Source organism: Amblyraja radiata, chromosome 1 (genome assembly GCF_010909765.2).
Source record: "Amblyraja radiata isolate CabotCenter1 chromosome 1, sAmbRad1.1.pri, whole genome shotgun sequence".
NCBI lineage: Eukaryota > Metazoa > Chordata > Chondrichthyes > Rajiformes > Rajidae > Amblyraja > Amblyraja radiata.
This window is the reverse complement of record NC_045956.1, coordinates 133,623,992-133,648,572: the sequence shown is the minus strand read 5'-3', so window position 1 is coordinate 133,648,572 and position 24,581 is coordinate 133,623,992. Positions and strand designations below refer to the sequence as shown.

The 24,581-nt window shown below is 41.0% G+C and overlaps 1 protein-coding gene across 1 annotated transcript in view; it reads right to left on the bottom strand.

Moving 5' to 3' along the window:
• fam214b (family with sequence similarity 214 member B) overlaps positions 1–24,581 on the bottom strand; it is a 117,573-nt gene that overhangs the window by 53,818 nt on the left and 39,174 nt on the right. The window contains 1 exon segment of the mRNA XM_033031155.1: positions 18,394–18,538. Coding sequence (XP_032887046.1) covers positions 18,394–18,400 — 7 coding nt within the window. The 5' untranslated portion in view covers positions 18,401–18,538.

Here is a 24,581-nt window from a genome sequence, read left to right as displayed (position 1 = left end):
GGCAGACGGTACAGGTCTTTCAAAACTCGCACAAACAGACTCAGAGACAGCTTCTACCCCATAGCCATACGTGAACTTAACAATGCAAAATAAGAAATAACACTCACATTCAACTGAATGGTTCTACCTCAGATGCTATTGTTATTTATCTGTAATTTTTTTTAATATGTATATATATTTACCTTTTCTTATATATTTAAAATTGCTCTTGTGAATCGCACCGTGGGATTGACTTTTAAATTTTGTTGTACCATGTGCAATGACAATAAAGAGATTTATTCATTCATTCATTCCGTCGATATATTAGACGACAACACCACTGTGGTTGACTAAATTGTGGAGGCGATAAGTTATCATGCAGGAGAGAAATAGAAATGTCCCAGCATTGTTAGTCTCAGCGCAATAGAGGCCAACCTACCAGACTAAAGCAGCTAAAGGGAAAAGAAGGGAATAGGCAGAGACAATGGGCTGTGGAAAAACTGGGAAGGGGGGGGGGGGGGGGGGAAGGAGGAAGCAAGGACTACCTGAAATTGGAGAAGTCAATGTTCTTACTGCTGGGGTGTAAACTACCCAAGCGAAATATGAGGTGCTGCTCTTCCAATTTGCGGTGTGACTCACTCTGGCCATGGAGGAGGCCCATGACAGAAAGGTCGGATTCGGAATGGGAGGGAGAGTTCAAGTGTTGAGCCACCAGGAGATCAGGTTGGTTATTGCGAACTGAGTTGAGATGTTTGGCGAAGCGATCGCCAAGCCTACGCTTGGTCTCACTGATGTAGAGCAGTTGACACCTGGAACAGCGGATGCAATAGATGAAGTTGGAGGAGGTGCAGGTAAACCTCTGCCTCACCTGGAAAGACTGCTTGGGTCCTTGGATGGAGTCGAGGACGGAGGTAAAGCGACAAAATAAATGTGTTTGTTTTTATGTTTGCCATTATTCTGAAATCTTACAGCAATTACTATGAATTGGTGGGATTGCATCTGGAATGTCCATATACAGTTTAAAACATATATATATTTTGCATAATGGGGTTGCAACAATTGATTCCTAGAATGCCAAGTTTGCCAAAGTGGACAAAGTCTGTATTTTCAGCAGTTCCCAAGAAAGAGAGGCAATCTCCCTGAAATTTGCAAAATTCATACAGGACATTCTTGAACAGACACAGGAAGGATATTACCCTTGAATAAGAAAGTAGGACAAGGAGTCAAAGTTTCAGAATAAGGGACAAGTCAGGACTGATAAGAATGTTCTTCATGCAATTATGTTCGAATAATAGAGTGGATGTGGAGAGAATGTTTCACTCGTGGGAGAGTCTAGGACTAGAGGTCATAGCCTCAGAATTAAAGGACGTTCTTTTAGGAAGGAGATGAGGAGAAATTTCTTTAGTCAGAGGCTGGTGAATCTGTGGAATTCTTTGCCACGGAAGGCTGTGGAGACCGTCAGTGGATATTTTTAAGGCAGAGATAGACAGATTCTTGATTAGTACAGGTGTCAGAGGTTATGGGGAGAAGGCAGGAGAATGGGGTTAGGAGGGAGATAGATCAGCCATGATTGAATGGCAGAGTAGACTTGATGGGCCGAATGGCCTAATTCTACTATTATTCATAGAAACATAGAAAATAGGCGTAGGAGTAGGCCATTCGGCCCATCGAGCCTGCACCGCCATTCAATATGATCATGGCTGATCATCCAACTCAGTATCTCATACCTGCCTTCTCTCCATACCCCCTGATCCCCTTAGCCACAAGGGCCACATCTAACTCCCTTTTAAATATAGCCAATGAACTGGCCTCAACTACCTTCTGTGGTAGAGAATTCCAGAGATTCTCATTATGATGTGTGTTTTTGAAATTATTTTTCCTGGAGGGATGTGAAGGCTTCGATAAAATCAATGATCAAAGGATTTCTGGATATTAATGGAATTAAGAAATATTGGGATAGTTCAGTATCATTGCAGACCTGTACTATCGCAGATCATTGCACAGTCTATTTGTGCGACTCGTTGACTTATTTCAATTTTGTCATATCTATTTCCCTGCTCCAATTCTAGCTGGAAGTATTGTTTTATGTTGCAATGCTTTTCCTTTCAGACAGACACAGTTGACGATATACATTTGACTACATTTTATTTGCTGTCTTTACTCTCCAACTTCCCAAATTTCCTCTTATCAGAACCTGTCCCCTCTCACCATCCCCCATAATTTAATTCAAAGCTTTATCTACGGCCCTGGTTATTCCATTTACCGAGTCACTGATTTCAGCCTGATTCTAGTGAAGTCCCAATACGACTCGAGGCACATTTCCCCTGCACATTCTTTCGGATCTTTTGACAGTATACTAATTTACATATGGCTCAAGTAGTAATCTAGAGATAACCGTAACAGTGCTTTTGCATTTTAAATTTAGCCCCTAGCTGCTCATTTCCCTTGCTGAAATCCAACTTGTTTGTCACATCTCTGAAAGTGGTTCTCACACGTTCTGCAAAAACTGGATCTTTCCTTTCAAACCCCAAGCTCCTCTCCAGGCTTCGGGGAAATAGTCTTAATCCTTGCTTTAACTGGGTAACGGCCTTCTCAACTCTGACTGGTGGCTGTAGCGAGTAACAACACACTACTACGCAGTCATAATTGCCAAAAAAGCCATGACTTGTAGTTGTAATCTTGGTGCAATAGATATCTGACTGGACAGTAGTTTGAGGAACATTTATGGTGAAACTGCATCTGAAATCGGTGGTTCGTAATCAGCCGAAAGCCAAAACATGTGGTCAGGTGTTTACTCTTTTCAACTATATTTCCTCCATCATAACTGAGCGTGAAACCAGAATCTATCACAACATAATTGATCACCTACCCAAATATACGCTTTACTGATTGCCAAATTCTGTCTGATTGTGGCTCAGGATGCTTTGCTCAAAGTAGGTGCTACGTAAATGCAAGTTGTTTTTCAGATGACATTTTGTGGATAAAGCATCTTCAGAAGACTTTGCATTTGCACATGAAAAATCTAAGTGTTGCAGTACGAAAGACACCAGATCAAATCTTATTAGTCCACTTCCAAAACCTGCATGTGAAAAGGGTCCATCTCACTGGCATTTTAAATTCCACAATTTAAATTGTTTTTAATGTGTTTGAATTCAGAAACATTTGAAAACTTAAAACAATTAAATAATTGAAATTTGAAAAATCATTAATAATTAGAAACATTAAAAAGAAACAAACTGATGATACTTCACAAAAAGATGCTTTCATTTTATCTCCTAACTAATCCTTTGTCCTATTCCACGGTTGGGTCACAGATCTTGAGCCAGCTCCAATTTGGTCTACTGAACTCATTGGAGTCTCAGACCTCCCTGTTTGACAGTTCATAAGTTTGGAACATTACAGTTTCAAAGGTTGAATGCAGGCATTTCTCACCAGCACTGGAACAAAAATTGAAACAGCAAAATCTGACTCAATTGCGTCACCGGAGAGAAATGGCAGAGACAGAGAAAAGTATGACATGTGGATTAAATATTAGAGATAATTTCAACACATTCTGCTAGAATTTTGTATTTTATTTCTAAAAGTAATGGGAACTTTGTAAGAATAGTTGCCAAATGCTTACACATCAAAATAGAACTCATGATAGACCAAGAGAAGGATTTCCCATTGGACAATTACATCCATAAATGCTTTCACTACCCTACCAGATCATATTGTAAACATTTTTCATCGCACATCTCTTGGTCATCACTTTGAAGATCCGGCAGGTCTTGTCAGATCGAGTGCAGGTTTACGGCAAAATGATCACCTTGTCTACATTTTGTCTTGCCGACATAAAGGCAGGCACATCAAGAGAACCAAATTCATTAGATAAGGTCCGAGGAGGTGGTAGGGACCCTTTCCCTCTCTCGGAAGGACTGCTGGTGAACCTGGATGGATGCAAGGGAGATATTGGGACAAATGTTGCAACTGGCCTGCTGGATCTCCCGGCAACCATTTTAACTCCCCTTCCTATATTGAAATTTCTGTCCTGGCTACTGCCAAAGTGAAGTCACGTACAAACTGGAGGGGCAGCACCTCATATTGCACTTGGGTAGTTTACAATCCAATGGTAGAACAATTAATTTAATTTTACGTAACTCACCTACAACAATCTTTTCCCCTTCACCATTCCCCTTCCACTGTATCCACCTATCACTTCAAGCTTTATCCCACCCCCACCTCTCCTTCAGCTTTCCTCCCTGATTAGAGTTAGTCGGAAGAAGGATCACAACCTGGAATGTCGTTTGTCTCTGCAGCCAAAAGGGGAGGTTGGATTGTTTGTCTGGTGCATCAGAGGGCAAAGGAACCCACATGCATGCATATCTTGTTAACAAGGGAGGTAGTGGAAGCAGATATGATAGGAATGTCTAAGACACATTTAAACAATCTTATGAAAACAGGGAATGGAGTAACACAGACCATGTGTAGGCAGATTTTATTTTGTAGGTGGATTTCTTTGCTTCTGTGTACTGTTTTTAGAGTTTTAAATTATGTTGAATAGACTTTGGCAACATTTCAAACATCTTTTTGAGTTTTCACTTACTCATCAATTGCAATACCCTAATTGTCCTATTTCATTACTAAGAAAAGAAATCAAGATTATTCGAGATTATCATTTCTAAAATTGTCACTACTGTTATTTGACTAATTGGAGTAATTACGGAGGTTTCCCGGTCTCATTTTAAAACTAAACGATGTACGTGCAAGGCCAATGAATCTTAAAGCAAGTAAAAGAGAAGGCATGGCTTAAAAAACCCACAGCAGGAATACTGCAGACAATTCTGGGTATTTCCATTAGAGGAAGAATGTTACAGCAACTCGAAGGGTTAAAAAAATCTGCATTGCAAGATTATACTTAAAGGTTCATGGCACTTCATCATTATCATCAAAAATATTCAAGATGGAGAAATTATTCCAGGGAATTAGAGATTAAAGAGTAATCGATTGGTGGCACTTAGAACTGAAATAATTAACAAGATACATGAGGAAGGACTTGTCATTTGTTAATTGGAACAATGTTCAACAATTGTAAAATTCTATATTGGAAAATAACATTAAGGATTATGAGAAAACAAAATATGACTGAAGATTAAAACACTTACTAAAATATTTATAAGGATTGTGAAATAATGTGGAAAATAAAGTTGAAGCAAAAGTGATCAGAATATAAAAGCGTAAACGGCTCCAAGCAAAAAAAAAAGAAAGAAAAAAAAGTGGAGGAAACTGGTGGAACTCAGCTGTCAAACAGACTTCATGGAAGGAAGTGGACAGATGATGCTGTAGGTTACAGAACATTTAGTGCAAACTGGAATTCTGATTGCAAATAGTGAAACAAAACTTCAGATGCATCTCAGCATATATAAAACATCATTGCAAGAGAATTACTTGTTGTAATAAATAATTTAAATAACAACTAGCAAATTCATTACTTTACCTCAAATGTCTTTTCCACACTATTATATTCAAGCATTTACAAGTTAATCTTAGTTTCTCAACCTGGCGGTGTCCTTTACTTCCACAAAATTATTTTAAAAAGTCAAGAATTTTGAATGTACAAGTACACTCCAGCTTCATCACTTCAGAATATTTTGTTTATACATCTGCTCAACACTAAAAATAGATTGGCTCCTGCAGTCAAGCATAGTTTTAGATATTAGATGACATCATAATGAGGCTATGAAATCACATAGGACATAGATAGCATGGAGTTAGGAGACTTGTTAACGGGACACCTCGTAGAGAGGATTTTTATTATATTACATTCCTTTCTGGCCTATATCCTAAAGGATATAAGTGAATGGGCTAATAGATTGTATGCCAGAGGATGCCATGCAAACTACGTTCCTAACCAGAGACAGAGCAAATCCTTGGGAAGGCTGGTGCGAAGCAGGGCTGCATCATTATTCCAATACTTACCTCAAAGCTTTCTCGCGGCAGTGTTGCATCTAACCTATAATAAACTATCAACGGGATACCAGGCAAATTAGGAACCCATCAAACTTCTGACAGCTATGTTCTAGAACCAAAATCACTTAATTCAAGTTGTCAAATGGCAGAATTCACATAATGCTTGGATTTGTGCAAGCTCAGACAGTGAGCTTCAAGCCAGCATCGACTCAGGCCAATATCAATTCATTCACAGAATGAGTGAAGGAATAACTTTCGTATTCAACATTCTCAAGACAAAATGTCCTCCAGCTCTCTGCTCCTGCTGTACAACACTGCCCTTCAATGTAAAAATCATAAAAAGGCATCAAAGGAAAGATAGACCACGTCTCAAATCCCACGAGCCACCTTTCAAGGAAGGAAGACATCCGTACTGAACCCCACCAATATATTCAATGCACCAGCACAACCTTTGGTCCACGAGGAAAAGGGCATGTAAGGATCAAATCCTCAAATTGATACTAAAATCACAACCCGGGAAGCAGCAAAAGGGCCCACCCTTCCGAAATGCTTTTAAGATCTTGCACGATCTGCAGGAGACAGCTCATGGGCGGCTGTAGAAAGATTCCACAAATGCAATCTCTGCAAATTCCTCCAAATTCATTGGAATAAGTCAACCCTCGACACCAAAATCATGAGCATCGAGACCCCAATTACATATCATCAGCTCCGTTAGTCAGGCAATGTTGTTTGTATGCCAAATGTTAGACGCTCAAAACTCTGACATGGGAAGAGATAACCAGATGGAGGAAGTGCTCGAAGTTTCTTTGAACAAATGCAATGTCCACAATGACTTCCGAGATCCCCAGCTGATGCTTGGTCAAAATAGAGAACAAGCCTTCAGTTTGGCACAGACCACTTCAAGTCTACGTCAAGCCTAATATAGCAGCAGTAGTGCATCGCCATATTAACTTCCAACTTGCCTGAATGATCAAATAGCTCCCACCCCATGTATGGAAGAGTTTGTGGGTGCCACACTGGCCTCACCAGTCAGAGTCAGCATGAAAACAGGCCCTTTGGCCCAACTTGTCCACACCAACCACATGCCCCAACTACATTCGATCCAAATGGGCTGCATTTCACCAATATCCCTCTAAACCCATCCTATCCATGTACTCGTTCCAATTTTAATTTTGAACGCTGTGATAGTACGTGCCTCAACTACCTCCTCTGGCAGATCATTCCATACACACATCACCTTTTGAGTAAAAAAAGTTACTCATCATGTTCCCATGATATCTCCACCGCCCCCCCCCCCCTCCCCCCCTCACCTTAAACCAATGCCCTCTGTTTTTTTATTTCCCCTACTCTGGGGAAAAGACACCATGCATTTACCTTATATATTTCTCACATGTTCTTATACACCTCTCAGATCACCACTCATCTTGCATGGGTTCTGCAGGAGGTTGCCCCGATGCAGTCATCAATATAGCGTAGATACATATGCATACTAATGTCTATCCTGCATTCAAATTCACTTGGATCATAGATAGACACAAAAAGCTGGAGTAACTCAGCGGGACAGGCAGCATCTCTGGAGAGAAGGAATGGATGATGTTTCGGGTCGAGACCCTTCTTCAGACTGGTTAGGGATAAGGGAAACGAGAGATACAGACAGTGATATGGAGAAATAAAGAACAATGAATAAAAGATATGCAAACAAGTAACAATGATAAAGGAAACAGGCCATTGTTATCTGTTTGTAGGGTGAAAACGAGAAGCTAGTGTAACGAGGGGGGAGGGGGAGGGGGAGGGGGAGGGGGAGGGGGAGGGGAGGGGAGGGGGAGGGGGAGGGGGAGGGGGAGAGAGAGAGAGAAGTCTCTGTGGGAGGCGGTAAAGGGTGGAGATGGGAAAATGTGGCTAGTGGTGGAATCCCATTGGAGGTGGCGGACATTTCAGAGGATTATGTATAGTATGCGACGGCAAGGACTACGGGGACTCTCTGTTGCGACTAGGGGAGGAGGAGCAAGAGTGGAGCTGTGGATTACCTAGGAGACACGAGTGAGGGCCTCACCTATGACCACTTGGACCATCTCTGATATCTTCCTACCGTTTCTTGATCTCACCGTATCCATCACAGGAGATAGACTACCTACTGACATCTATTATAAACCTACTGACTCCCACAGCTTATTAGTCTATACTTCTGCCCACCCTGCCTCCTGTGAAGACTCTATCCCTTATTCCGAATTCCTACATCTCCACCGCATCTGCCCCCAAGATGAGGTGTTCCAGACCAAGACATCCAAGTCCTCATTCTTTTGGGAACGGGGGGGGACCCCCTCTTCCATCATAGATGAGGTCCTCACCAGGGTCTCCTCAATATCCAGCTACCCCACTCTTGCCCCCCCTCCCCCTGTAGTCCCCCTAGTGCTCACATTTCGTCCCATCAGCCGTCACATATAGCACATAATCCTCTGACATTTTCTCAATACTCTAATGAAGACTAATGTGCCGAAAGCCTTCTCGCCTACCCCACCAAGCTGTGACGCCCTTTCAAGGAACAATGTACCTGGACTCCTAGAGCCCCCTGCTCTACAACACTTGCTAACGGAATAAAGGGACATGGGGAGAAATCAGGAACGCGGTACTGATTTTAGATGATCTACCATGATCATATTGAATGGCGGTGCTGGCTCAAAAGGCCGAATGGCCTACTCCTGCACCTAATTTCTATGTTTCTACTCACCAGAGCCCTTCCATTCACTGTGTAGGTCCTGCCCTGGTTTAACTTCCCAAAATGCAACTCCTTACACTTCTCTGCAATAAACTCCACCAACCATTTTTCAGACCACCTGCCCAACCAATCAAGATAGAAACATAGAAAATAGGTGCAGGAGGTAGCCATTCGGCCCTTCGAGCCAGCACCGCCATTCATTGTGATCATGGCTGATCGTCCCCAATCAATAACCCGTGCCTGCCTTCTCCCCATATCCCTTGATTCCACTAGCCCCTAGAGCTCTATCCAACTCTCCCTTACATCCATCCAGTGATTTGGCCTCCACTGCCCTCTGTGGCAGGGAATTCCACAAATTCACAACTCTCTGGGTGAAAACGTTTTTTCTCACCTCAGTCTTAAATGTAGGTATGTTGCAAAGCCTACCTGAAACGTCGCTGAAAATCTGCCGCTGAGGGTGTGCGCGATTTTGGCGCCGTTTAGAGGGGGCGGGTTTAAAACGCGATTTTCTCTAGGCTGTTCAAATCGAGGATGTTCAGCCTAGTTAATTATTAACGAAAAATCGCTGAAAGACCCCGTCGCAAAAGCTATTATTAGTTTTAAAGGCCTCGTAAAATAGTTATAGTAGTTTAAAAATCAATCTCTAAACCCGCGACCACCGGCAGCTGTCAGGGTCTCATAAAGCAGTCAACTGAAGGTATGCTGCATATTTTTACATTAAAAAGGGCTTCTAAAGATCCCTTTATACAAAGTTTAATATTGCGAGTAGCTCATTTTGGGCCCACTATATCCCGCAGTATTTTTCTGGGCATTTGGGGGCACAAATCTACCGCAATGTGAACGTTCTAAACCAGCGCGTTCACAGGATCCCACTAGAAAGCTGATTTAAATGGGCATTTATTTACAGCAATTAAACACTAAATTCCTTCCATTTGGTCTATAAATTAATGTAAATGAGATTTTAAAATCATGTTTTATTGTGAATTATTTGTGAATATTATTTGGACATTTAGGCTATTTAAAAATGTTAATCATTTATTAAGAAATGGATAGATGTTTAGATCTAGTAATTGAAGTCTGAAATTAGCTACAATTGGGTAACTAACTAATTATATGCTTTAATTTCAGGTCATCCAAGTAAGATTATTTTATATTTGTTTCAGAATGCTTCAATCTATGATAACTGAAAATTTCATTCAGTTCTCTTAATTTTTAAGAAAGTTATGGGCTTTTGACTGTTCACGATCACAGCTTTTTTGTTATGTCCATAGAAAATCAATAGGGAACAAGATGCTCATTTCCCAGTATGAAAATGGCCATAACTTTTTAAATACTTGAGATATGAAAGTGAATTAGGTGTCAAATTAAACTTATGTTTATGCTTTATCTGATGGGATAAATTGCAGACTTGATTTTTAAAATCTCAAAATTTTGTAACATTGCTATTAAATGGCCTCTTCTTTATTCTAAGACTGTGGCCCCTGGTTCTGGACTCGCCCAACATTGGGAAAAATTTTCCTGCATCTAGCGTGTCCAGTCCTTTTATAAGTTTCTATAAGAACCCCCTCATCCTTCTAAACTCCAGTGAATACAAGCCTAGTCTTTTCAATCTTTCCTCATATGACAGTCCCGCTATCCCAGGGATCAATCTCGTGAACCTACACTGCACTGCCTCAATCACAAGGATGAGGCAATCACTAATCATTTTCCTGCTATCCTGCTGAAATTTTTGACAACCATCCTCGCTATCTACAATACCACCCACTTCAGTGTCATCTGCAAACTTATTACTCATGTCTTGTACGTTCTCATCTAATCATTGATACAGATGACAAACAGCGATGGGTCCAGCACCGAACCCCGAACCACACCATTAGTCACAGGCATCCATTCCGAAAAACAACACTCTACCTCACACTCAGCTTCCTTTCGGGGTGGGAGATTGCAACCTTCACGTGGTCCGCCCTGTTTCGACGAATGCAATCAACCTGGCGTGCACAATCAAATAAGATCAAATAGAACAAGTTGTCCTACAACTTTAGGCTGTGCACGCCATACGCAAGAAGAAGCTTCCTTTAATTTAAACCAATTTTCTTTCCAGTTGGAATCTCTCCTTAATCCCTCGCAATCTAACCTTTCAGAGCAGCCTAACATGCAGAACTTTGTCAAATCCATATATACTGTATGTCTACGGCTCTGCCTCTAAGAACCTTTTTGATTACATCTTCAAAACAGATGTAGATTCGTGAGACATGATCTGAGACATGATTTGCCATGTACAAAATCGTGCTGACTATCACTAATCCCTAAAAAGGGCACAAAACAGTTGCACAAGCCTCTTGATGGGTTTTTTTTGATGCACAAAGGTAGTTAAATCTGTCAATGGAACATCTATTGTCCATTCCTGGCTGTCAATAAAAATTATCAACTTACTGCCAAATTGAATCACATACACAGAGGAAGAGTTTAGAATGAGTCTTTCTTTATTACTTCTAAGAATTTCCCCCCTACCCAAGGTGATTTTGCAAGCAATCAGATTTTACCTAGCCCCATTCACCTCATTTCAAGCAAGATGACCTAATCTAGATTAGCATTTTGGTATTTTTGATCTGAATGATTCAGTGCCACAATGTTAATCAATGATTAGAAGCAAATACAAATTAAGTGCAGTTTCAAAGTTAAATGGACTACTAAACAATATGAAAAAAGTTTCAAATTGAACTTTGATGGCATAATAAATTCTAAGCTACTTTGCTGAAACTAAAAGTCCATTCTTTACCTTTTCAAAGTAATCTTGTTGCTGGATTATCAGACTTGGTTTCCATTACCACTCTCTTTAGGACAGCTCAGCTTTATGTTGTGTCCCAAGAACAGATGATATTTTACAACATTTATGATCCTTGACCAAGGATATTATGGGCGGCCAGTTGGTAGAAATGTGCTGTTTTAAAGGCACAGTTCTCAAAGGTGTAAGCATACTGTAATGAGCTCAGGCAGCTTGATTGAAGGACAAAAACACAGCCTGCTCATCCATTATTTGCTAATGCAGTCAGTCCATCGCCAGGTTGTAGTCACTGTGACATCAGAAGTCAGAAATTGTCACTCAGTGGGACTCCTATCCTTTTAATGAAACTGCTGTTTTTCCAATGACTCTGCAGGCAACAGTGAAAGCTGTTTTAATGTCATCTCCAACATTTTGCTCAAAACATGTTCCTAATTAATAGAACAATTACATATTCCAAATTAACTTTTCAGAAAGCATTGATAATGTTGAAAAGGAATATCAGTCATAAATTTACAATTGGACAATTTTGCATGTTTACTAATCAGATAGGAGTTGAGTCTTAATCAAGCGTACTCCAAGCAACATAATTGTCTGCCAGATTACTTGGAACACGAGATTCGATTTTATCATCCAAGATCTGCATAAACTAACATTGCAAATCTAATTAAACTATTTGTAACCCATTTAAAATTATAATGCATCATTTACATCAAACTTACATTCAACTCCCCCTCCCATTCCACATCTGAATTTTGTCTTGTGCTTTCTCCATTGCCAGAGTAAGGCCCAGCGCAAATTGGAGGAACAGCGCCTCATATTTTGCTTAGGTAGTTTACACCCTAGCGGTATGAACATGGACTTCTCTAATATCAGATAGTCCTTGCTTTCTCCCTCCTTCCCCTCCCCTTCCCAGCTCTCCCACAAGCCTACTGTCTGCCTCTTCCTTTCTTTTCCCGCCCCCCCCGACATCAGTCTGAAGTGTCTCGACCCAAAACGTTGCCTATTCCTTCTCTCCATAGATACTGCCTCACCTGCTGAGTTCCTCCAGCATTTTTGTCTACCTACATGAAACTGTAAGATAGGTTTACAAATCATTTAAAAATGCATCTTAGAAACAGTTTTAAATTTTCACTCTTTAATTTTTAAGACATTGACGCTAGTTTTGAAAAATACAAACCAGTAAAGCTGGTGAGAAGTAGGGTTATAGTAGAGAAAGCAAAATGCTAAAATGTCTGGGTTGACCTCAAATATGAGATTAAGCAATGATTTTACACAAATCTCTGCCTCATTTAGTTTAGTTTAGAGATACAGCATCGAAACAGACCCTTCAGTCCACTGAGTCCATGATGACCAACACACATGTTATCTTGGTTTTGCATCCTAAACACTGGGGGCAATTTACAGAAGCCAATTAGCCTACACATCTTTGGAATATGGGTGGTAACCGGAGCACTCAGAGAAAACCTATGTGATCACAGGGAGAGCATACAAACTCTGAACGGACATCAGGATCAAACCCGGGTCCCTGTCGGTGAAAGGCAGCAACTCTACTGCTGCGGCGCTGGAAAGATAACTTTTGTACTTGCCAAAGTACAAGCATTATCAAAGATGAAAACAGAACAAAAAAAATCCAGCAAGTTAGGTAGCATCTATGGATTGAAAAACAGCATTAATGTTTCAGGTCAAAAGACCCTTTGACAGATCTAGGAAATAGAAAACAAACAAAATTTGTTTTAAGCTGGTGGTTCGGGGGGAGGGAAATGGGAGAGTAGTGATGGATAGGACAAAAGAATATCTGTTACTGATCGAAGTGAGGGATAACATGGGGATACATTTTAAATGTCATCCAGTCAAAATTAGGAGCAGTTAGGTGATGATATTACGGACACAAGTATAAAGTGTTGTAAACAGCAGAGCTGCAGGACGTGCCTAGTAGTCAGGATGGTACTAATGGAAAAAAAAGAGGCAATATCACACACTGATGATTTACAGAAGTTACCAAATTTGACATCCGTTAGAGAACATCAATTACTGGAAGTTGGGCAATTCAACATAATCCACAAAAGCTCCATTATGCTCAGATGCAAGATGAGGTACTGTTCCTCAAACTTACGTCCAACTCATTATAAAAGCGAACATTGCAATGGAGAATAAAAGTGGCAAGCAACAAAAAGTTCAGGGTCACTCCTGTGAACAGGACACAGATGCTCTGCAAAGTGTTCACCCAATGTGTGATCTATGTAGTTCCCATTGTGAACACAAAATGCGCAACCATGAATCACAAGTTTAAATGTGTCTGGAAAGATGGCAAAATGGTTTGTGTTCCTGGATTGGGGGGGGCACACAGGGAGGTGCAGAAGATGCAATACCTGTCTACCCTTACCCCTACAACTTGAAAACATATTTTTCCCCCCTTTACCCACAGATCTGAAATGTTAACTTTCTTTCCACAGACACTGCCTGACCTGCTGAATATCTGTTTTTTTTAATTTTTATATGAAGTAGATTACTCAATATCCCCAAAATGAGAAATGTCACAGAATAAATAGGTGACATCCTCCTCCATTAGTTCATCTGAAATTACTCAATATATACAGTTTAGACTCACCTTTAAGTTAATCCAGCAAGATATCCTTAATATTATGATAACATTTCAATCAGCGCAATTAGTAAATAACTATATTAGAATTGGAAGAATTGTACAGAGAAGCAGCAAAAATATTTTCATCCAAGTGGTGGCAGGTTTATGAAATGGTGTTGGAAGCTGAAGCCTTGATCACATTTAAAGAACATTTGGAGATGTACTGAAAGAACTGACTTAGTTAGTTAGTCAAGCTTATGCCTGGTGCCAGGGGGTGGAATTGAAGTTATTTTTTGACCAGAAAAAAGATGAGTGGTTTGAATATGTTGGAAACTTTCCACGAGTCACAAGGCTGATCCACATGGTTGCCTTACAGATAGAGCTAAAGAAGAATACTTAACCAGAAGTGGGCACAACTTAACATTTGAATGAAAATAATGTACACATCTCGGCTCTCCTGTTTTTTTGTAATAAAATTAAATCAAGACAAAATGAACATTGTCCAGAATTTTGAGATTTCACTTTGCCTCCGGTCTCATTTTCACAATTGTCTAGTCAGAGGGCGGTGACTAATTCTTTAGTCAGAGGGTGGTGAATTTGTGCATTTATTGGCAACAGAAGACTGTGGAGGCCGTCAATGGACATTTTTATTGCAAAGATAGATAGATTCTTGATTAGCACAGGTGTCAAGGGTTCTGGGGAGAAGGCAGGAGAGTGGGGTTTGGAGGGAGAGATAGATCAGCAATGATTGAATGGCGGAGTAGACTTGATGGACTGAATGGCCTAATACTGCTCCTATGATCTATTTTTGATCCCCTCTTCTGCACCTCCATCACAATAAATTCTTGAGGCAATTTAAAGTTGAAGTAGGAAGTGAAATAAGCACTTGTTAAACATTGCTCCAAGGCAGTTCTGACTTAAAAAATTAACAACATGTGCAAAGGTCCATTTTCAAAATTTTCTCGCACCAATTCCTTCTTTAGCCATTTGGTTAAAATGTCCCCCAGTATTTTCAGAAATACGTTTAGTTTTGAATCTGCATCCGATCTGTTTTCCAGAAAACTTCAATGTACTGGAGAACTTCACGTAATGGTGCCGAGTGCTCAATATATTATTTCCTTGTGCCGAGAAAATTCATTTTAAAGAAAACTGACTAAATTATTTTTTCTTTTCCTCCTTCCAGTACCGAGAAGGAAGACATCATATACAAAAGTAATGATGATAATATATTTTGTTTAAGAAGGAACTGCAGATGCTGGAAAATCAAAGATAGACAAAAATGCTGGAGATACTGGTGAGGCAGCATCTGTGGAGTGAAGGAAAAAGGCAACGTTTCGGGACGAAGCCCTTCTTCAGATAATATATTTCATCAGGCCGTGGTTGAAGACAAACTCCAATCATCAAGGACATTGAGTATGCGCGATGGGTGTGTTTGAATACGATATCCTGTGAATGTCGTCTTTCCTAGAATAACTCTAATCGCTTATTCTAGGAAAGACGACATTCACAGGATATCGTATTCAAACACACCCATCCCGCATACTCAATGTCCTTGATGATTGGAGTTTGTCTTCAACCACTGGCTCTATCTTTATACAATTGAATGCCATTCTAGGCTACTTTGGAGAACAGTTAAGAGGTAATTATGGTAGGCCATAATGGTAATAATAAGTTTCCTTGCCAAAAGACCATCAGGGTTTTTCTTGAGATCAAAATATTACGTTTGCCTTTTAAGTTCTTTTTGGAATTTAGTCAGCCGAATTCAAATTCTTAGACTGACACAGTAGAATTTCTCAAATTCTGTGTATTTTTAGTTCTAGCTTGATTACGAATACTGCACTACCACATCTACTAGCAAAGCTCTTAATTCTAACATTCTAACTCGATTTTCAGCTGTACTCACAAATCATGAAATGGCAACAGCACAGAAGAGGAGCATCAAGTCAGAACAATGCAGCAAGGTCCACTTCACACTTTCTTGTAGTCTTGCAATATTATTTTTCAGCCACCTTTGAAAATCACAATCTAATCTGTCATCCAATATACTGAGACATTAATCATTCACTTCTTAGAAAGTTTTTGCCTTGCAGCACTTTTCCTAATTACCTTAAATCGAGCCCCGCTCCCCCCAGGTTCTCCATTGCTCCACCAATGGGAACATCAATCAACCCCTAATAGCTTTCTGTTTAAGAAGAAACTGCAGATGCTGGAAAATCGAAGGTAGAAAAAAATGCTGGAGAAACTCAGCGGGTGAGGCAGCATCTACAGAGCGAAGGAAATAGGCGACGTTTCGGGTCAAGAGCTTTCTTATTATTTTGTGCTTCTTTACGACAACTTAACTCCAACATGAACAATTCAAATCTCTTCAGCCTTCCTTTCTATGCAAATCATTAATTCCAGAAACCATTCAGCAAGTTTAACTTGCACCTGCCCCAAGGCCTTTACCTAGTTCCTGTAGCTTATATTTCAGGCTTCTTTACAATCTCTTTTCAAAGTCAATTAAAAATCTGTAGGATTCAATCATATGTATTACTCACAACAAAACATTTTAATAAACCAAAGCATCGACAAATACCGTAAAGTATTTTGCTATGGAAAAGGAAGAAAAATATAAAAACTAACCGGAACAGGAGAGTGAAAAAGGAAGGAAAGCATGTCAAAGAGTATAAAACAATATTGATCAATGTTGAACAAACTGTGGATCAAAACTGGAAGTATTCAGTTCATTCAGAAAGTATTCAGACCCCTTCACTTTTTCCACATTTTGTTACGTTACAGCCTTATTCTAAAATTGATTAAATTCTTTTTTTTAAATCATCAATCTACACACAATACCCCAGAATGAAGAAGCGAAAACAGGTGTTGAGAAATTTTTTGCTAAGTAATTAAAAATAAATAACTGAAATATCACATTTACATAAGTATTCAGACCTTTTGCTATGACACTCAAAAATGAGCTTGGGTTCATCCTGTTTCCATTGATTATCCTTGAGATGTTTCTACAACTTGATTGGTGTCCACCAGTGGTAAATTAAATTGATTTGGAAAGGCGCACACCTGTCTATATAAGGTCCCACAGTTGACAGTGTATGTCAGAGCAAAAACCAAGCCATGAAGACGAAGGAATTGGCAGTAGACCTCAGAGACAGGATTGTGTTGAGACACAGATCTGGGGAAGGGTATAAAACAATTTCTGCAGCATTGCAGGTTCTGAAGAGCATAGTGGCCTCCATCATTCTTAAATGGAAGAAGTTTGGAACCACCAGGACTCTTCATAGAGCTGGCCGCCCAGTCAATCTGAGCAATCGGGGGAGAAGGGCCTTGGTCAGGGAGGCGACCAAGAACCTGATGGTCACTCTGACAGAGCTCCAGAGTTCCTCTGTGGAGATGGGAGAACCTTCCAGAAGGACAACTATATCCGTAGCACTCCACCAATCAGGCCCTTATGGTAGAGTGGCCAGACGGAAGCCACTCCTCAGTAAAATGCACATGACAGCCCGCTTGGAGTTTGTCAAATGGCATGAGAAACAAGATTCTCTGGTCTAGGGAAACCAAGATTGAACTCTTTGGCCTGAATGGAGGAAACCAGGCACCGCTCATCACCTGGCCAATACCATACCTACAGTGAAGCATGATGGTGGCAGCATCATGCTGTGGAGATGTTTTTCAACGGCAAGACCTTGGAGACTAGTCAGGATCGAGGGAAACATGAACGGAGTAAAACACAGAAAGATCCTTGATGAATACCAGCTCCAGAGCTTTCTGGACCTCAGTCTGGGACGGAGGTTCACCTTCCAATAGGACAACCCTAAGCACACAGCCAAGACAACGCAGGAGTGGCTTCATGACAAGTCTGTGAATGTCCTCGAGTGGCCCAGCCAGAGCCCGGACTTGAACCCAATCAGACGTCTCTGGGGGGACCTGAAAATAGCTGCGCATCGACGCTCCCCATCCAACCTGACAGAGCTTGAGAGAATCTGCAAAGAAGAAGAGGAGAAATTACCCAAATACAGGTGTTCCAAGCTTGTAGCGTCATACCCAAGAAGACTTGAGGCTGTAATGGCTGCCAGTGCCACAAAGTACTGAGTAAAGGGTCTGAATACTTATGTAATGTGATATTTCAGTCATTTCCTTTTAATTACATTGCAAACATTTCTAAACACCTGTTTTAACTTTTTTTATTATGGGGTATTGTGTGTAGATTGATGATTAAAAAAATGAATTTAATCCATTTTAGAATAAGGCTGTAACGTAACAAAATGTGGAAAAAGTGAAGGGGTCTGAATATTTTCTGAATGCACAGTAACAAAAGAATGGGTTGCATTATTTCAAATCATAAACATTACTTTTAGGGAGGTTTATAAAAAAAGTCATTGAACTAACCTGGCATTGGAAATCATTTGTTTATCATTTTCAAGTTACCAAATGTTAGACAAATTCCATTAATCTGTACAACTTCCAAGCTTACGCAATAGTTCACCAGATCAGAGATTTTGAAAGAAAATTGTCTTCCTGATATTACCAGAACCTGTTGACAAAGAAAGCCATTCCTAATCAAATACTGGTGTTGCTGGTTTTAGCACATGAACAAGGCAAGAATATAAACATTTCTCTTTGCAAATGGCATCAACCCATATAGGATTAAGACATTCAATTTTGCAGCATTCTTAATATTACAGCTTTTTCAGATGAGGAGCAAGAGTAAATATACCAATAACTGTGGAATTTTGGATCTTGCATTTTTAACTCCCAAAGGCACTGCCCAAGAAAATTAATAAGGGTGTAACCGTTGCTGCTCAAAGACACATTGGCCCCAATAGGCCCAAACTCATGCCCTATTGGGGCCAATGTGTCTAAACTACAATGTGAGCAGCAACATTTTCATCTGTGGCCAAATATATGTTATTAACCCTGCCTCAGATGAGAGTTATGCGCTCATGTTCTTTCCAGAATTTGAGCAATTCACGGGAATTCAATGTAGGATGAATGGAATATCACATTCTAGATGTATTTATTCTAGTTAATTCTAGAATACAAACTAGTTTATTCTAGTCTAATTGTAATTGAAAAGAGATAGCAAAAATGCTTGAAATTGGGCTTAAGGAACTAGGTGAATGTATTCTACAACTGCTTTAAAAAGATGGACAGTGGACCAACTACTTTGATGTGACAGCCAATAAGGCACATCACCACATCTATTTCTGGAGAGACCAAGGAAATTCAACATATCTCCAAAAGCTTGCATAAACCTCTACAGAAGCACCACAGAAACTATATGGTAGGGTTGCATCACATTTTGGTTTAGGAACAGCTCTGCCCAAGAAATTGCAGAGAGTTGTCAATGTAGCCCAGTCCATCACAAACCAGTCTTAGCACCATTGACTCTATCTGCACTTTACACTGCCTCGGAAAAGCAACCAACATAATCAAAGACTCGTCCCACCCCAGTCATTCCTTATTTTCTCCCCTCCTCCCCTCCTCCCAACCTTCCCCACACCGTCTAACAGAAGGTACAGAAGCATGCACCACCAGGCTCGGGAGGAGCTTCTTCCTCTGTTATCAAGCTTCCGAATAGTCCTTCCATAAGTTTGGATACTCTGATTCACTTCTACCCATTGTGGATATTGGACTTTATCCATATGAATATTGGATTTGCGTAGGAAGGAACTTCAGGTCATGGTTTACACTGAAGATAGACATAAAATGTTGGAGTAACTCAATGAACGGATATTTCTGGCCAAACCCTTTCTTCAGACAGAGAGAAACTAGAGGAATGAAAAGGTTAAGCACAAAATTAGACCCAGCATCGATGACCTCAGAAAGTTGGAGCCCACAATGTTTCATTGTTGTTCTACCCATCCTCACATTGTAAAAACATCTGGATCTATTTGATAAGAGATAAGAGAATAGATAAGAGTTTAACAAAATATGCAGGGATACTCAGCATATCAGGGAGGATGCAGGAAAAGAAACAGCTTTAAAACCTATAGATCAATAACCAATAGTCTAACCAGAAATTAATCGATCTAAAACATGACTGTTTCACTCTCCGTTTGGAGAGTTACACAGCACTTTCTGCTGATAGAATTTCTTTTTCATGGGATATGGATTTTGTTGGCCATTTCCGAGGACAGATTGGTCATTTCAGAGGATAACTGACCGTGAGACATAATGCCGGGTCTGGAGTCGCTAAAGAGCACAGAAGTGATGATTCATATTTATGAGACAGAACTACTGTAGTGCAAGTTTTAAGGGCTAATGCAAACTAATTTCTAATTAGACCATGTTAACTGCACATAGGTTTCTCCAAGTTAACTGGCAAATCAGATTTTTTTATTGTAGTTCCATCAATTTTATAATACTCTTGTCAACTCATTGCTTTGCAGAATTAGGCCATTTGGCCCATCAAGTCGCTCCACCATTTGATCATTGCCGATCTATTTTTCCCTCTCAACCCCATTGTCTTGCCTCCTTCCTTTAAACTGTGACACCCTGACCAATCAAGAACCTATCAAACTCTATTTCAGAAATACCCAATGTCTCCACAGCCGACTGTCTCAATGAATGCCATACATTTACCACCCTCTGGCTAAATAAATTCCTCTCGAATTCCATTCTAAAGGAACAGGTCCTTTTATTCTGAGGCTGTGCCCTCTGGACCTAGACTCCCCCACGAGTGGCAACATCCTCTCTTTATCCAATCCATCTACACCTTTCATTATTTGGTGGGTTTAAATGAGATTCCCCCCCACCCCTCCCCCTCCCATCCTCCTAAACTCCAGCAAGTACAGGCCCAGAACCATCAAATGCTCTTCACATTAACCCAATAACACCATGATCATTAACATAAACTTCCTCTGAATCCTCTCCAACACCAGCACATCCTTCCTCAGAGAAGGGGCACAAAACAGCTCACAGGCGTCAGAGGTTATGCGGGGGGGAAAAGGCAGGAGAGTGGGGTTAGGAGGGGGAGAGATAAATCAGCCATGATTGAATAGCAGAGTTTACTTGATGGGCCGAATGGCCTAATTCTACTCCCATCACTTATGACCCTTATGACATGAGAATATTGAATACGTGGCCAAACCAGCATCTTATAAAGCCCCAGCATTACACCAGTGTTTCTTAATTCCAGCGTTCTTGAAATGAATGTTAACATTGCATTTGCCTTCCTTACTACCGGCTCAACCTGCAAATTAATCTTTTGGGAATCATGCCCAAGTCCCCTCTGATTTCTGAATCATCTCCACATTTAGGAAATAGTACACAAATGTATTCTTCTCCCAAAGAATTTCAATAAATATTATTTTTTACATCATCCATTTGGAAATGGACACGAGAATAATTACAAAATTACAAAAGAACTGTTGTTCACACAACATACGAAGAGTTATTAACATTGTCAACAACATTTTCAACAGAAGATCCAATTTTCCTCCCGATTTTCTGGACAAAACCGCAGTCATTCTTCTAGAATAATTCATATTCATCACCAAACATTTTAAGAAAAAAAAGCAGCCAAAAAAAAAAGAAAATAAAATTCTATGGGCATAAGGCTTCATAAATTTGTTCTGGTGATACTGGGTTCATGACTGTTTTAACAGGAAAAGATAAACCAAAGAAAGGATACAAGCATTTTGGGAGAAAATAAGCATAATTTGAAACAGTAATCTGGAAGTACAACAGATTCTGGAAGTACAATTTCTTGGGGGGCAAGGGGGGCAGTGGGAAAATCAGTGCACGTGATAGTGGAAATCCCATCATTTGAGGTCACCGAGTTGGTGATGGCCTGGCTCTTGAGCCATTGCAGCTTGTGTGGTCCTTCCATTATGTTTCTACGTGGAGTTCCAGAAGTCAGACTCAGTGATAAGGGGTGGGAGATTGCAAGCTTCACGTGATCCGCCCCGTTTCAACGAATGTAATCAACCTGGCGTGCACAATCAAATAAGATCAAATAGGACAAGTTGTCCTACAACTTTAGGCTGTGCATGCCATACGCAAGAAGAAGAAGAAGAAGACTGAGTTATAAGGGAACAGTCATACACATTCTAGTCAGGGTCAGTTATAAGGGAACAGTTATACGCATTCTAGTCAGGGTCATATACTTGTGAAGGGATATGCAAAGTGTGAAGGGATCTAATCTTCTGAGCAGCTGTGTACTTCTTAGTCATAAGGTCATAAGCGATGAGCAGAATTAGCCCACTCGGCCCATCAAGTCTACTCCGCCATTCAATCATGGCTGATCTATCTCTCCCTCCTAACCCCTCATTCTCCTGCCTTCTCCCCATAACCCCTGACACCTGTACTAATCAAGAATCTATCTCTGCCTTAGTCATGGACCTGCTCTTCCAAAAATAATAATCATAAATTTGTCATTCGAACATATAAGTATACATTTGAATGAAATGTTGTTCCTCACGGGGCTGAGGTGCAAGGTGCATAGTGGTTGATATTGATGTAAGGTGCCAGTGCAGCGCATGTGTGTTTTAGTTGGGTGTATGTGTGTGTTGGGGGGCATCAGGGTGTTTGTCATTCAAACAGCCAAGGGGAAGAAACTGTTGCACATCATGGTATTGCTGGCCTTGATGCTCCAGTACCTCGTACCGGACAGCAGAGGGGCAAATAGCCCATGGGAGGGGCAGGAGGAGTCCTTTATAATGTTGGAGGCTTTTCGGAGACATGTTTTGTTGAAAATGTCCAGAATGGATCGGAGAGGCTCCCCGATAAAGTTTTCCGCTGTCTTAACTAATTGCTGCAGGGTCTTCCTGCCTGACGCTGTGCAGTTCCCGTACCAGACGGTGATGCAGCATGTCATGACGCCCTCTATGGAACCTCTGTTGAACATAGAGAGGATGGGTGGGGGAAGCCTCCGTCAATTCAGCCTCCTGAGGAAGTACAGCCTCCGTTGAGCCCTCCCGGCCAGGTGCGTGGTGTTGAGACACCAGGTGAGGTCATCAGCAAGGTGTACCCCTAGGAATTTGATGTTGCTCACTCTCTCCACGATGGAGTCGTTGATGTGCAGGGGGGGGGGGGGGGGGGGGGGGGGGGAGGGGAGAAAGAGTGGACAGCCTGCGTTCTCCTGAAGTCTATGATCAGCGCTTTGGTCTTGGTGATATTCAGAGACAGATTGTTGTCATCACACCAGTTCACAAGCTGCGCCACTTCCTCTCTGTAGGCAGTCTCATTGGTGTCGCTGATGAGGCCCATCAGTGTCATCTGCGTATTTGATTATTTGCTTGGTGCTGTGTTTGGCGGCACAGTCGTGGGTAAGTAGTGTGAATAGTAGTGGACTAAGCACACAGCCTTGGGGGGGCTCCAGTATTCAGGATGATGGTTATAATCCTGATGCTGGGTTTCATCCCAAAAAATTGACAATTCCAAGAAGCAGATGGTGCTCAACCCACTGAATTCCTCCAGTAGATTGTTTGTTGCTCCAGATGCCAGCATCTGCAGTCTCCTGTCTCCGCTGGGCATTATTAGATTGGTGTTTAATTTTACATCATAAGAGGTTTATTTGAATTTCAGCAGCAGATAATAATAATCCATCATTGAGCCAAGTTTTCTTCATTTTGATTATAATGTTTCCAGTGAAATTGTAAAGAAGAGGTCGCATTTAGAGTATTGTGTTCAGATCTAGGCACCACGTTATGGGAAAGATGTTCTCAAGCTGGAAAGGGTACAGAAATAAATTACGAAGATGCTGCCAGGACGAGAAGGTCTGAGCTATAGGGAGAGGTTGAGTAGGCTGGGACTCTATTCCTTGAAGCGCAGGAGGATGAAGGGTGATCTTACTGTCACTGTATGTCATGTTGTCATTTGCGGGCGGAGCACCAAGGCAAATTCCCTGTGTGTGAATACTTGGCCAAAAAACATTCATTCATCTTATAGAGGTGTATAAAATCACCCTATCCCTTAGGTGGCCTATCCCTTATTCTTACATTGTGACTACTGGTACTAGACTCCAACATCGGGAACATTTTTCCTGCATCTAGCCTGTCCAATTCCTTAAGAATTTTATGTTTCTAAAAGATTCCCTCTCATCCTTCTAAATTCCAGTGAATATAAGCTCAATGGATCCATTCTTTCATCATATGTCCGTCCTGCCATCCCGGGAATTAACCTGGTGAACCTACGCTGCACTCCCTCAATAGCAAGAATGTCCTTCCTCAAATTAGGAGACCAAAACTGCACACAATACTCCAGGTACGGTCTCACCAGGGCCCTGTACAACAGTAGGACCTCCTTGCTCTATACTCAAATCCTCTCGCAATGAAGGGCATAATGCCATTTGTTTTCTTCACTGCCTGCTGTACCTGCATGCTTACTTTCAGTGACTGATGTACAAGGACACCCAAGTCTCGTTGCACCTTTCCTTTTCCTAATCGGACACCATTCCGATAACAATCTGCCTTCTTGTTCTTGCCACCAAAGTGGATAACCTCACAATTATCCACATTATACAGCATCTGCCCACTCACCCAACCTATCCAAGTCACCCTGCAGCCTTAGAGCATCCTCCTCGCAGCTCACCCTGCCACCCAGCTTTGTGTCATTCGCAAACTTGGAGATGT